Genomic DNA, 15598 nt, shown 5'->3' on the forward strand with positions numbered 1-15598 from the left:
TTAATTCATTATTTGTCTAATGCTCTGGGTCCTTGAACGAAAGCTACTGTTGACATGCAAGTACATAGTTTAATGATGCAGAGAAAGTCTCCATTAGGAGGAACGAGGAGCAACAAATTGCAGGAGTCCCATGCATCCAAAGGCAATTTTCCACTGGATCATTTGAAAGGTAGGTCAAAATTTGGGCCTGAGCTACTTAGTTTTAACAATGCAGCAGAAGAACTCACAGGAATAATGTTGAGTTGAGAAGAATCCAAAGAGCAAATTGAGGCAAAACTCATTTTCCTATTCACATTTTAGAAAGCGGTGGTGGGTTTTGTTTGCATTTGTTTTTTGTTGGTTGTTGTTTTTTTAAAACACAACTTATAAATGAATTCCTCAAATTGCTTGTTGTCCAATTACAGCTCATGAGAAGTGGTGCGAGGTTAGGTTGAGGGATTTCCTCCCAGCCTGTAATGATTCTCTGCAAGGCTTTGAAGCGAGATACGGAAAGTTACTACAACTTGTACATTTCAAATTTTCAGAGTTTATTTTTAAATGAGTACTACAATTGTAAAGTTGTGCTCAAGACTGGATAAAGAACATGTCAAAGGAGTGAACTTACAATACACCAAAGATATACAATAAGTGATTTCCAAGATTCTCCTATCAGTAGTTTTATTAGGTCTCAAAAGGAAAAAAGTTCAATAGATTTAAACCTAAGGAGACTTCTTTTTAACTACCTAGTTTTATATGTAATAAAAAGCTCCATCTTGTTGGTACATTAATATCAATTTAAGTGACCTAAGGAATTAATTTCAGCAGAAGCAGGCTGAGAATACAATTTTTGGCCTCAATTAAAAAAAAAAATCTGTTAATTAATTTCACACAGGATCCAGGTATCACATTGGTAGAATTTAACTATAAAAAAACAACCTATATTCCTTAGGAACATTGTAAAACTCAGGGTACAGAAAGTAACTTTGGCAATGAATTTGCCATCATTAATAGCTCCACAAGAGGATCTAAAGCAGCTTTATACCATTCCTCAGAATATTTGCATGGAAGAGAGCAACATGCAGACTTCTGAATCCTTAAGGCAGAGTCATCCAATGATTAGAGTAAAGTGCACTTTAAAAGGACCTCAACTTGAAAAATATTTCAGCATTCAACAATTTACAATTTTCAATCTTCACCTTAAAAAGAAAAAATACACTATCAGTGTTCCCACATGATTACCAATGACCTATTCACAGAAGCCTCAGGATGGAACAAATATATGTCAGACAGCATAAAAACTAGCAGGTCTTAACTGTAACCCTGTATTTTGATGTTTCAGCTAACACCTTTCCAATAGGCAAAGCTTGTTTAAGAAAAGAAAACAGGACAAGTGGCATAAGTGATGGCTGATTAAGGGCTGTGTGAAGTGTATAAATGCACATTAGAGATGGTTGAAAACGTATTTCAAATTTTAACAAAAACTAGGGATAAGTTTTCCACAAACTGTTTCATAAAAAATATCCCTTATTTTTCAAACCAGCTCCAAGGGTATATTTCAAAATCTTTTACCTGTATTCCTATCAGTTACAAGTCACAAAGCATCAATTCTGGCCACTTATAAACACTTCCAGTTTTTCATACTCCAAGTGACATGACCAAAAAAAAAAAAAAATTCACTTACATGAAGATTAATTCTAAGAGCACAGGCAAATGGAGGGTTCCAACATGGAATATATCCAAATAAAAAAAAAGAGCACATTAAAATACTAAATCAAATTAATCTGGCATTAGTTTAAGCCATTTTTGGATTTTTACTTTATAATCCAAGTTATTGCCAAGTCAATAACAAATCAATCCTTGGTGTTTCAGACTTTGAAATGGGAATTGCTTGCTCCTTTCTTCTGTTAGAAGATGAGAGTAACAGGGAGGGAATTCTTCAATGTAGCTGTGTTCTTGTCTTGGAGATATTCATAGAATACAGTAAACAATTATGTAAAAGTAGTATTTTCTCAGACCCCAGTCCTCCAAAAACTCACATATATACTTAATTTTATGAACTGTGAGTAGCCCTATTCACTTCAATGCATTTGTTAAGCATATACATAAACCTTCCAAAATTATAACCTCACTCAACACATCTATTCTCTGGGTATTCAGAATCATTTATTTTATAGTAGTGCCTAGAGATCCCAGTCAGGGATCAAGGTCTCATTTTGTTAGGTGCCGTATACACATAATACACCCCTGTAAAACAAAGGGACAAAACATAAGAGGTGTGAGGAGGACAAAGTAGCAGCCAGATTACATCAGCTGCATGACCACTGTCAAGTGATTTGCAGACATAGCAAAATTGAGTGTAAAAATCTATAGAGCCACTACAAAGAGCTCCTCTCAAGTACAGAACATGCGGGCGGGGTGGGGGAGGGCTAGAGGGCCATGTCCCCATCAATTTTTTCCTGCCTTAAGGATGAGCTACAGGGGTGGGGCAGAGAGGAGTGAGCAGTGGGTAGCGCCCCAGGGAAAAAAGGCGGAACGAGGGTGGTGGGGCCACGGCTCAGGCACCGGAGGGGGAGCACCCCCCCACACACTTCTCAGGAGCTTCCAGCACTCCTGACAGAGGGCAGCATCAGTGAAAAATAAGGCTGGTTGAGGGAAAGTTAAACTAATGTGCAGTAATGGTAGCACTGTTTCCACAGAGGAGGCAGGGTTGTTTTGTTTTTCTTTTTTTAAATTAAAAGGTACATTTTTACTGCTTTGTACTTTTGTTAGCAATGCAGAGCTAATGCAGTTAAGAGCTATAGTCTTGATTCCACTCCTTCTTGTGAATCATCAGAACAATTCACCAAGTTCCGTTCACTGACACCTGAGTTTGAACAGTTATCATAATGAGAACTACAGGGCTGCAAAGTTGGAACCAAGGGATTAATCTGGCCTGGATAACCTTTATTATGAGTAATAGTGCATGAAGAGACCCTACCTTGTGTTTGCTTCAGTGGCATTTAGATGAATATCTTGGTGCGGGGGTATCCTCAGAGGAGCCTAGGCAAAGTTAGGCACCCAAATCCCACTGAAATTCAACCCCTGTTGGTATTCTGAGCACATTTACATGGAAATCAAGATAATTGATAATCAGTGCTATTTTTACAGCGCTGCTTTTCAGAACAGAACAAAACTAAGTTATGCTAGTTACAGGCCTTAAAATATAATGGTCGTTTTTCATAAAAAACATCACTTAAAATGTGTATGCATCTTAGCCCAATTTGACCTTCATCTGCATTAGGAGCCAAGATGTAGCTAACAAAGTTGCATCAATGTATGAAACCAATAAAATCCCATTCCAGATGTACTCCAGCAGTGCACACAGAACAGCTTTTACTATATTAAACATGTTTTGAGTGAAACAATACTACCTCTGCAGCAAGTAAAGTTATATTCTGAAACTAAAGAATGCTCAAACAAGACGACAGCATTCAGACAGACTAGTCTTTGTCTGAGCTTGCTTTAAGCCAGTGGTTCTCAAACTTTTGTGCTGGTGACCCCTTTCACATAGCAAGCCTCAGAGTGTGAACCCCCCTTATAAATTAAAGACACTTTTTTAATATATTTAACACCATTAGAAATGCTGGAGGCAAAGTGGGGTTTTGGGTGGAGGCTGACAGCTCACAACCCCCCCATGTAATAAGCTCATGACCCCCTGAAGGGTCCCGACCCCCAGTTTGAGAACCCCTGGACTAGTGGAATGACCCGGGTGAAAAACCGCAGATTTTGCATTATCTTAAATAATCTCTATTATTCTTGGATTTTACCTCAATTTTCTCCCCCTTTGTTATTTAACTATTATATCATTCAGTTCTGTAAAGCACTTTGAGTACAGCATGCATGACAGAGAATATGCAAAATAAAGTTGTCTTGTATTACCCTTCCTGGCTACTATTTTCTTGCTCAAAAGATTAACTTAACTAAAGAAACATCTGTTTTACAAAATAAGTTATCTTATTTGTTTTAATAATCCAATAATACTAAAAATGTAAAGTTTACTTTTCACCTTTAATGTTGCATTTACCTTTTTTATCACACTCAAGTTTGGACAATAGAAGTATGTTGGCTGGTCAGTTTCACTTTCCCCTTCTCAAGCACAAGTACAATGCTGTCTGTCACCTTCTGATTTCCAGGGCTATAAGGGAATGCATAATAACTTAGTTTTTAAGTTACATTAAATGATTTCATTTAAAAAAAATTGATAGAAAACTATTAACGTTAAATGTAAAATAATAATGAGGCTTTGACATATTTTAGATCTGTTTTATAGCAACAATCATTCTTGATACTTAAGAACACTTTCTACCAATATTAAGGTTCTGATCCTTGTGGTTGCAAAGAAAACTTTCCAAATTCAAACTTATTAGTCTCCTCCTGAATTTGCAGACAGACATAAAAGAGCTTCTGTGAACTACAGCAAAGTGAAAATTGTTCAGTGTTGTCAGTTTTCACTGTTTTTCAGATCCCCACAGTAGTGAAACTGACAAATCTTACACCAATTCTACCCTGCTGTGGCTTTAAAACAAAAAAAGGGGGGGGGGGGGGGAGAGGGGGGATTTCCAGCAATAGCAGGCTAGCGCAGGTGTTAAAGCTGAGTGGGAAAGGTAGAGTAGCAGAACCTCCCTTCCCATTGCACTAGTCAGAAGGAGGAGTAAGACAGTGAAAAACCCCACCTCCAAATCATTTAACAGGCTCTGGGATGGGGGAAACCCTATGAGACACCTTGGTCCTCCTGTTTTTTTATAGCCAGCTAGAGTTGAACAGAGAGGCTGTACATTTATCAGGCACCTACTAGCTCTGGAGGCTGATATGAAAGTTAGAGTACCCAAATAAAGTTCAGGGTAAGCATCTCAGCACTCTGCTGCTTCCTACACAAGGAAAGGGCATCAGGACTGACTCCATTCCCGCTGTTCCCCCTGCACATTTTGTATCAATCTATGGCTAATAGAGTTGAACTCACTCTGGCTTTTAGGCAAATTTCAAAATCCTATGTGTGAGTGCACAAATGGGGATGAGCAGGAGTGACTGATTAGGTAAGTTAGAGAAAAGAAGTGCTGCACAGAAGGAGGGCTTGAAAGAAAAGAAAAATAAGATGAAAAAAATATAGTAGTGGATCAAAGGGGAAAAAAAAAAAAAAGAAGAGGAAAGACACTGATGACAACTCACAAAAGCATATACATAGATTACTGTAGTAAAAAGAGTAGAGTGAAGCCAAGAAGGAAAAGGAGGTAAGAAGAAAAAAATGTATCAGGGAAATGTACTAAGTAGAGCTGGTCACATAGTGCTGAGAAAAATCTATTTAGTTACTTTTACTGATACTTGACTACTTTGATTAATACTTTGTGGTATGCAGCTACCTTTATAGCTGGTTAAATGCTAGTCAGCAAGTATTAGTAGATTAATACCAACGGAATTTTTAAAATACATTCCATGGATTACCTGCTATTCAACCTGCCCTACTGTACTAATAAAATTTAAGAAGCATTTAATAGGAATGTTGATTGACAATGGTACAATGAAACAACATACAATTATAGGTTTCAGAGTAACAGCTGTGTTAGTCTGTATTCGCAAAAAGAAAAGGTATACTTGTGGCACCTTAGCGACTAACCAATTTATTTGAGCATAAGCTTTCGTGAGCTACAGCTCACTTCATCGGATGCATACAATTGTTTTACTCCTTTCTGCTGCAATGGGTACAGCCTTGGAGGAGCAGAGCAGGCACAGGTTTCAGTTTTAGACCCTGGATTTTTCTGTACAGGGACACTCAGGAAAGTTAATACAAATACACTAAAGGTGCAAAGTTAGCCATCAAAAGTTAAACTAAACTCCCATGTGCATTAAACTCCCATGTGCGCACCAATTCAGAAGTGAAATGGCATTAGTTTGCTGTAGCTTAGGTCTGGCATACACTAGAAAATTAAGTCAGTTTTAACTATGTAGCTCAGGGATGTGAAAAATCCATAGCTCTGAGCAGCATAGTTAAGCCGACCTAACACCTGACGCTGCTTGGTCAACAGAAGCATTATTCTGTCAACCTAGCTACCTACTCCAATGGGGGAACCCCTCCTGTTGGTGTAGATAGTGTCTATGCAGAAGCGGTGCAGATATGCTGTTGTAACATCTTAAGTGTAGACGTAGCCTTAATCTTCCTTGGATTAAGGCCATTTCACTTCTTTAATTTATGCCAATTAACTTCACACCTTTAGTTAATTCATTTTAACTCCCCCATATGGAGAAGTCTGGTCTAGCTAATAGGTAGAGTCCTCAGTCTAGTAAGTGTCACGTATATTTTTCAAGCCCTGAGCTAGTTAGTTCTATGTTAGTATGGGAGAAAGCAAGGCACAGAGAAGCTAAGTGATTTGTCCAACAAGGTCAGACAAAGTCTACAGCAAATCCAAGTGTACAGGCTCTCAGTACTCTACCTTAACCATACCCACCATCCTCTTCCTCCCTCCCTCTCTCTCCATTTTTAGCCTGTTGAGGAGTCTTGGATCTACAGTCCCTCCCTTGAGTTTCTCTCTTTGGGCGGGGTGTGGAGTTTGTCAAAGCCAACCACACACTTCCCAGCAGATAAAGCCGCTGATGTAGTCTCTTGCACAACACAAGTGTTCCATTCCCCTCTCCCATCCTCGGCACGACTTGTTTTGCAAGTTGGGCTTATTATCTCAATGCACACTGCAGTTTGGAGGATAGAGAATGAGTTAGGAATATTATTAAGCAAGCCCAACCCACAGTTTATACCAGCTTCATGAGCGCACAGCTACTGTAGGAGCGTGGGGGGGAATGGAAAGAGAGATGAAGAATTCAGACCAGTACTCGGCAGGAGTGGGACGGATTCACTCAGGAAAAAGCTCTGCTCATAGGGTGAAAATGTCCCGATCTGGGGGGCTTTTTCTTATATAGACACCTATTACCCCCTACCCCGATTGTTCACACTTGCCTATCTGCTCATTTCCAGTGAAAGTCGTACATTACTCAGCGGGCGAAGGGCTTACGACCTGAAACTGAACCGTGAACAAATACACACGCCGCACCTGTCTCTCCCTCTCCTGCCCTCCCGGATGGGCAAACACGCGCGCACTCCCAGGGCAGGCGATTTTAGCTGCAGGCAGCCATGCTGCCGCGGCTTCGTAGGTCAGCCTAGACACACCTTTTTGTCCCTTGCCTTCTGCCTGCAGCCGCTGCGGTTTCAAGCCCACCAGTCAGCAACCACTTGTTAGAGCGGGGCCCAGGCAACGAGCACTGTGTCAGCAGCGCACCGCCCCTCTGCCCGGAGCCGGACGCGGGTCTCACCTCGCCCAAAGCCGGGCGGGGGGGTGGGAGGGAAGGGGATGGGAAACGAGCAGCGTTCTTCCCCAAATCCACCTCCTATTAGACCTGCCCCCCCCGCAAACCCTAACTCCCCCTCCCATCCCCCCGCAGCCCCTACGATCCCCCCATTCCTACCACCCCCTTCCCCCGCCTCCCTCCTCCGCACCCCGCCTCTCCCCTAGCCCGCCTCGCACAGCGGGTGACTGGGAGCCACGTTCCCCCGCCCTGGGCGGCCCAACCTCACTCCCCGGCCCGAAAGTTTGCGGGAAGTTGCCCGGAGCCCCCCCCGCGGCCACTCACCAGCGCCGAGACCCGAGCGCGGACCGCACCTGCCCCGGCAGCCAGCAAGCGCGCTAGTGGCTGCGGCGCCGGCCGCACACACACTCCCCAGTGGGCGGGGAGGGGGAGCCCTGAGTCACCTTCCCCCCGCCCATGTGACCGGCCGCGCTGGGCTGCACCCTGCTGGGCCAGCCCAGCCCAGCGCCCGCCCCTCCGGCTGAGCCGCGCGGGCTGCGGCAGGTGGGAGCCGCCGCTCGCGGGCTGGGGGAGGGGGCCCTGGGGGAGGTGTCCAGAGGGGCGAGCCGGGGCGCGGCCCCGTCCGGTGTGAGCGCAGATTCCAGGCTGGTTCCAGACGCCCCTAGGCGCCCTTCCCTGCTCCCAGGAGAAGCCCGGGGGGGACGACTGGTAGATGGCTGGACCTGAACCGGTCCCCTCTCAAGCATCAGGGATGGCCCTGGTTGGAGATGGGACATTGGACCCAGAAAGCCAGAGCCCTGCCCGTGGCATGGAGCACACACACCCTCCCTCTCTCTCTCTCTCTCTCTCTCTCTCAGGTGTTTGGTTCAACCCTCATACACTCAGGGTCTAACTGCTGACCAGATGTTGGGTCAGAAGGAATTCTCTCCCAGCTCAGATTGGCAGTGACCTTGGGGTTTTTTTACAACTTCCTCTGCAGCGTGCAGGTCACTTACCAGGATTATCTGGGTGTATCTCCCTTAATCATTTCCTGCCATTATGGGGCCCTCAGGCACTGGCACAGTGGTCCAGCCTAGTCTCTTCCTGGGGCACATCATAGTCAAGTTGTGATACTGTGTTCTAGTTGGGGTTAAGCAAGAGTGCTGAGTAAATGTCATTTAGCTGTCAATGAACCCTCAACATTGACGGGTATGAAAATCGTGGGATTGCACATTAGGATTAATGAAAGCAGCACTACTGGGATGCTCCAAGCAGGAGCTGGCTGAATTCAGTTTGCTAGGAGGATCATTAGCTTCCCCGCACTGTGGTAGGTACTGACAGGAGGTATGACGAGAATGTTGATCCATTGCCACCCAGAGTATCCTATGCCAGTATTCAGAGTAGCAGCTGAATTAGTCTGTATCCGCAAAAAGAACAGGAGTACTTGTGGTACCTTAGAGACGAACAAATTTATTAGATTTCAGAGTAGCCGCCGTGTTAGTCTGTATTCGCAAAAAGAAAAGGAGTACTTGGGGCACCTTAGAGACTAACAAATTTATTTGAGCATAAGCTTTCGTGAGATCATAGAATCATAGAATCATAGAATATCAGGGTTGGAAGGGACCCCAGAAGGTCATCTAGTCCAACCCCCTGCTCAAAGCAGGACCAAGTCCCAGTTAAATCATCCCAGCCAGGGCTTTGTCAAGCCTGACCTTAAAAACCTGTAAGGAAGGAGATTCTACCACCTCCCTAGGTAACGCATTCCAGTGTTTCACCACCCTCTTAGTGAAAAAGTTTTTCCTAATATCCAATCTAAACATCCCCCATTGCAACTTGAGACCATTACTCCTCGTTCTGTCATCTGCTACCATTGAGAACAGTCTAGAGCCATCCTCTTTGGAACCCCCTTTCAGGTAGTTGAAAGCAGCTATCAAATCTCCCCTCATTCTTCTCTTCTGCAGACTAAACAATCCCAGCTCCCTCAGCCTCTCCTCATAAGTCATGTGCTCTAGACCCCTAATCATTTTTGTTGCCCTTCGCTGGACTCTTTCCAATTTATCCACATCCTTCTTGTAGTGTGGGGGCCCAAAACTGGACACAGATGCATCCGATGAAGTGAGCTGTAGCTCACGAAAGCTCATGCTCAAATAAATTTGTTAGTCTCTAAGGTGCCACAAGTACTCCTTTTATTTTTGCAAATTTATTAGAGCATAAGCTCACTTCATCGGACGCATAGAATGGAACATATAGTAAGAAGATATAGATTATACATACAGAGAAGGTGGAAGTTGCCATACAAACTGTAAGAGGCTAATTAATTAAGATGAGCTATTATCAGCAGGAGAAAAAAATCTGTGGTTAAGGCTGTCACCAGGACATGACAGTGCAGTCCTTGTGGCAGGAAGACTGGCGCTTAACATCAACCACCAATCAGTTCCTTGTCACAGACCCTACTGCTCACCTGCCCAGCTTCAACCTGCCACATCATCAGCTGGCCCTTCTTAACCAATTCCACGGTTGAGGTCTTTGAGACAATCCAAACTGCAGCACAGATCAAACAATGATATACACTGTCGAGGAGAGTCCGCTAACCAAACTCACTTAGCCTTCCACAGAGTGCTAGGTCATCTGCTACAGCTTAGAAAAGAGCAGATAACACACAGACCTGCAAGAGCAAGAAGATGTGAGGGTAGAGTTGCAAAGAGTGGGAAGAGGGGGCAGGAGAGGTTTGATACTTTGTTAGACCAGAAAAAAGGTTGTAATCGTGGATAGGGTTTGAAAATCAGCCTCCAGCCACCCCAAGGAGAGAACAGAAGGTTTAAACCCAACAAATAAGCAGTTAAATCAATTGATTGTACTATAACATAGATTAAGTAATGTCTTTTATGAAAGCTTGTAATATTCTGGCCTTGATACTCACTATGAAATATCCATACAGACTATGATTATGAATTTATGTATATAGAAAACTGGGCTCATAATCTGTGGGTCAACTTCAACTACACCTCACAATAGAGCAGTCAAGCAGGGAGGGGCACTTCCGAAGACAGTTGTTCAGAAGAAACTTGTTTCAGATGAATGCAAATACATCCGATGAAGTGAGCTGTAGCTCACAAAAGCTTATGCTCAAATAAATTGGTTAGTCTCTAAGGTGCCACAAGTACTCCTTTTCTTTTTGTGAATACAGACTAACACGGCTGCTACTCTGAAACTTGCTTCAAATAATTATCCATTGTCCAACCCAGGAAAGGACAGTGGTGGGAAACTGTTTAAGGCAATATGTAACTTGTCTTAAAAAAGGAATTTTATCTAATTTGAAAGTATAAAACCTGAAGTTGCATCTATGTTTATTTTCTGTGTAATTTGGATATGTTTGCTTCCTTTACTATTTCATCATTGACTCTGTGGTTTTTCTGTTAAATAAACATTTTGTTTATTTTCATCCCAAGCAGTTCGCTGGTGTGCAAACTGTCTGGAGTGTATATGCCAATGTAAGCTGGTATCAGAGGGACTGGTGTCATGCCTTTAGGGAATATGAAGCAGAGCAGAGCAGAATGGTCCACTTGTCTGGTAGTTTGGAACTCAGGGAGGATGTATTTGGGGAGACTCAGGACTGGAAGAGCTATTGGTGTCACCATACAAGGAGTAACTAGGCTGATGAGAACTAGGGGTGAGACCTTATGTTTGGGGGCAGGCTACTGGCATCAGGAATCTGCACCATAGCTGCACAGCACAAAGCTCCCCAATGTCACATGGTAGGTGGTGATCTGGAGAGGAAAAGACTACTCGAGGAGGAGAGATGGATGGATGGAGCTGGAGGCCAGACATCACAGTGAGGGGGCAGAGCTGGATCAACAAAAAGCTTGCTGAGAAGGACAAACACCGGCAGCTTGAACAGAAGAGGTCAAGGCAGTCCCATGGACCCAGGAAGGAAGGACATACAGATATGCCTGATCAAGAACTAGCAGACAAACAGATGTGGATGAGATGGACCCCATCACTCAGACTGTAGCCTGAGTCATTATGGACTCTAAACTTGTTCTGAGATTCTGACAGTGGTAATGTGGGAAGTTATTTTTCTTGACATGTTATTTCCTGCAATAATATAACAGGGTTAAACCCGGAGGACTCAGATACAAGGCTGCCATGGCCAGACTCAGTCGTCAAGGGAGTGAACTCAGTGTCTACTCTGGCAAGTGCTGAGTATGTTTGTGGCACAGCTGAAGGTGCTGTGACCCAGAATCTTCTGGGAGCAGGGAGTCACTGGTACAGCTAGGAAATGCTATGGGCCAGAACTCTGTTGGCAGCAGGGAAGACTGCTGGGGGTGGTAAGACACTGGTACAACTAAAAGGTGCTGTGAGCCAGAACACCACTGGGAACAGGGAAACTAGGCATGGCTGTTATGTGCCGCGTCAGAGCTGCCCTGGAATGAGAAAGACTCTGGGTGATAAAAACACAGACAATCTCATGCTACCCAGTAAAGAATGGGAAGCAACCACTGAGAGAAGTATAGATGTCAAGGAGAGGGAAAGGTTTCAGAGTAGCAGCCGTGTTAGTCTGTATTTGCAAAAAGAAAAGGAGTACTTGTGGCACCTTAGAGACTAACCAATTTATTTGAGCATAAGCTTTCGTGAGCTACAGCTCACTTCATTGATGTCCCTTAACCTATAGGTTTAGGGTGGTCATTTGAGATGTAATTAAATCTGAAGGGGATGGAATAAAATAATAAGAAACATCCAATGGCATTTCTCAGCAAAAAACTTTCCCACGAAACAGAATTATTCCGTAATAAGAAAGGAATGTTATGCTATACTGTGGGCTGTAAAGCAACTCAGACCCTACCTGTTCAATAGGTGGTTCCGGTTGTTAATAGACCACTCACCAATAGTATGGCTCCATAGAACAAAAGGAACCAACTCCACCTTGCTATGCTGCAACATAACTTTGTAGGAGTAGGTTGTGGAGATTAAACGTGGGGAGGGATTGCAGAACAAGATAGCCAACACCCTATCCAAAAAAAGAGGAGCAGAGGTGAACCTTATGTCTTGGCCAGAGACCAAAACTCCAGCCTCAAACTCACAAGGGGCTGTGTAACAAGCAGTGTCAAGACACCACAAGGGGAGAACAGAAGGTTTACCCCAAAAATAAGCAGGTAAAGCAACTGATTGCATACAGTGTTATTGAACTATAAAATATATCAAGTAAGGTCTTTTATGAAAGCTTGTAATGTTCTGAACTTGATGCTTATTATGAGATATACAGACTATGGTTATGAATTTGTGTATACAGAAAACTGTGCTCAATCTGTGGTGCCAAGTCAACTACACCCCACATCAGGGTGGTGAAGCAATCAAGCAGGGAGGGGTATTTTCCAAGCCAGCTGTTTACACAACCTTGGCTTCAAGTAATTATCCATTGTAGGGAAAGGACAATGGTGGACCATTAGAGTTAATGGAAAGACATTGAGATAACCTACAGCTGAAAAAAAATACCCCTCCCCCCCCCACTCCCCACTCCCCAGCATCAAGTCAAGAGGGAATTTCACTAATCTGAATAACCATTAGTCAATATGGTGTGAGAGGAAAAGAAAACCACCATTTAAAAAGAGGCTTGGAACAGAGGTTTTTTCATCCAGAACTTGAGGGCCAGTGTCCAGGTGGGAGGCTGTCTGTGAAAGCCAGATCCTGCCCAGTAGCCAGGTAGTACACTGGGAAACTGTTTTAAGATAAGATATTTTTATCTAATTTGAAAGTGTAAAGATTGGAAAGGTTGCGTCTTTATTTTCTGTGTAACTTGAGTACGTTTGCTTCCTTTACTGTCTCATCTTTGAATCTGTGTTTTTTTTCTATTAAATAAATTTTGTTTATTTTCTTCCCAAGCAGTTCTCTGGTGTGCAAACTGCATGGAGTGTGTGTTCCAAAGTAAGCTGGTAACTGGGGGGCTGGTTTCACACCTGTGGGGTGACAAACCAAAGGGGAATGATCCAAGTTTCCCATAGTTAGGAACTGTGGGAGGACATATTTTGGGAGACTCTGGACTGAAAGGCCTCTTGGTGTCACCTTGTAAAGTGTAACTAAACTGATGAGAGCCAGGCTGAGATAGGGTGACCAGACAGCAAGTGTGAAAAATCAGGACAGGGGGTAGGAGGTAATAGGTGCCCATATAAGAAAAAGCCCCCAAAATCGGGACTGTCCCTATAAAATCGGGACATCTGGTCACCCTAGGCTGAGACCTTATTCTTGCAGTCAGGCTATTGAACCATACACTACAGAACCAGACTACTGAACCATGCACAGCATTAAGGCCTGCAAGGTTACAGGGCAACAAGTGACAGAACCACTTACTGTCTGGGTGGTTGCCAAAACATCACACGGAGAATGAGAGAGGGAGGCTAGGTTTAGAAAGAAGCAATGCTGAGGCTGACTGTTCAGCAGAGACAGAGGAAAGGCTGAGGACAAGATGTTCAGACCGTAGGAACTCCAGGTAAATTTTTTAAAAGTGCCTAAGTCCCATTTTCAAAAGTAACTTTGGCATTTAGGAGCTTAGGGGGAAAATTTTCAAAAGTTTAAATCATGGGCAGGAACCGAGTAAAGTACATAATTTGTTATTCATTAATGGAATTTACGGAAGGGTCTAAGCAGATTAGGTCCTACTTCAATGGAAGTTAGGCATCTAACCTGCTCAGGAAGTTTTGTAAATCCCAGTAGATACTTATCGGCATCTTTAGGCACCTAAATACCATTGTAAATCTGGCCATTAAGGACCTAGGGGCTTGTCTGTACTTGCAGCTGCACCATTGCAGCTCTTCAGTATAGATACTACCTATGCCAGTGGGCGGGATTGCCCATTGGCATATGCACTCCACCTCCCCAAGAGGTGGTAGCTAGGTCAACAGAAGACTTCTTTTGTTCAACTAGCACTGTCCATGCAGTGATTTAGATCCGCCTAATTTTGCCACCCAAGTATGTGGATTTTTCACACCCCTGAGCAATGTAGTTACACCAACTTAATTTTTGAGTTTAGACCAGGCCTGATTTCCATTAACTGTCAAAGAAATTTAGTTTCCTAGGCACCTAAATCACTTTTTGGAAATATGATGTAGGCACCTAAATCACTTTGACACATTTGAAAACTAGCCCCTTCCTGGACATGAGAAAAAGTTAGTGGTGCTTCAGAGGTACAGGCTGATCCAAGAAGTGGTTTAGCAAATATGCAATGAGTTGAAGAAGACGAGTGGATGAGCCAGCCAAGCCACAACCTGTCAGGGTCTATGATATTCATATGAACGCATTCTGATGGACCACTAGAGATGCCAGCAGTATCAGTCAATCCTCTGCATCCAAACTCCTTGACTGGTTTCAGGCACTGTTCGGCAGGACCTGCAATCACACCACTTTACACATGAACAGGCAGAGTCAGCAGTAAGCCACAGAGGAATGCTGTGCAACTGCAGTTTCAATCATTTCTGTTCCTCTTAGACGCTCCTCACCTTCCCCTGAGGGTACACAAGAGTATAGTGTGCCCTATACAAATAGAAAATCAATTAACTACATGAACATGCTGGCTGGCTGCAATATCAGGATGATCTGCACTGTTGTGGTGTTCAAGTATCTAGAAGAAAGAATGAGGAGTCCTTGTTGCACGTTAGAGACTAACAAATTTATTTGAGCATAAGCTTTCGTGGGCTACAGCCCACTTCATCAGATGCATGCAGTGGAAAATACAGTAGGAAGATATATATCTTAATCGATTGGTCTCGTTAAGAGTTGGTATGGCAAACCCCATTTTTTCACATTCTCTGTGTGTGTGTATATATCTATATATCTTCCTACTATATTTCCACTGCATGCATCTGATGAAGTGGGCTTTAGCCCATGAAAGCTTATGCTCAGATAAATTTGTTACTCTCTAAGGTTCCACAAGTACTCCTCGTTCTTTCTGCTGATACAGACTAACACAGCTACCACTCTGAAACAAGTATCTAGAGTAAATGGTGGATTCTCTGTAACTTGAAATCTTTAAAGCATTATTTGGGAACTTCAGTAACTCAGCCAGAGGCTATGGGTCTATTACAGGAGTGGGTGGGTGAGGTTCTATGGCCTGTGATGTGCAGCAAATCAGACTAGATGATCATGATGGTTCCTTCTGCCCTGAAAGTCTATGAGTCTCTCTCTTCAGGTAGTGATGTAGCCCTCACTAGTATAGTATCAGAGCATGGAGAATTACATAATTTTATCATGACTTCTTCATCCTAAAGAACCCATGACTACTGAGCCTCATTGAGGGCAGATAAATCTGGGAGGAGACAAT

The 15598-nt window shown here is 43.3% G+C and overlaps 2 protein-coding genes across 2 annotated transcripts in view; both read right to left on the reverse strand.

The window, feature by feature from the left end:
- Positions 1-4083, reverse strand: part of ELOVL7 (ELOVL fatty acid elongase 7) — a 48523-nt gene extending 44440 nt beyond the window's left edge. The window contains exon 1 of the mRNA XM_037902855.2: positions 4043-4083. The gene's annotated coding sequence lies outside the window, so the exon portion shown is untranslated. The remainder of the gene's footprint in view (positions 1-4042) is intronic.
- ERCC8 (ERCC excision repair 8, CSA ubiquitin ligase complex subunit) overlaps positions 4042-15598 on the reverse strand; it is a 123614-nt gene continuing 112057 nt past the window's right edge. Inside the window, exon 12 of the mRNA XM_043546510.1 lies at positions 4042-4153. Within this exon, the coding sequence (XP_043402445.1) occupies positions 4109-4153 (45 nt within the window). The 3' untranslated portion in view covers positions 4042-4108. The remainder of the gene's footprint in view (positions 4154-15598) is intronic.

This window comes from Chelonia mydas, chromosome 5 (genome assembly GCF_015237465.2).
Source record: "Chelonia mydas isolate rCheMyd1 chromosome 5, rCheMyd1.pri.v2, whole genome shotgun sequence".
NCBI classification, from domain to species: Eukaryota; Metazoa; Chordata; order Testudines; family Cheloniidae; genus Chelonia; species Chelonia mydas.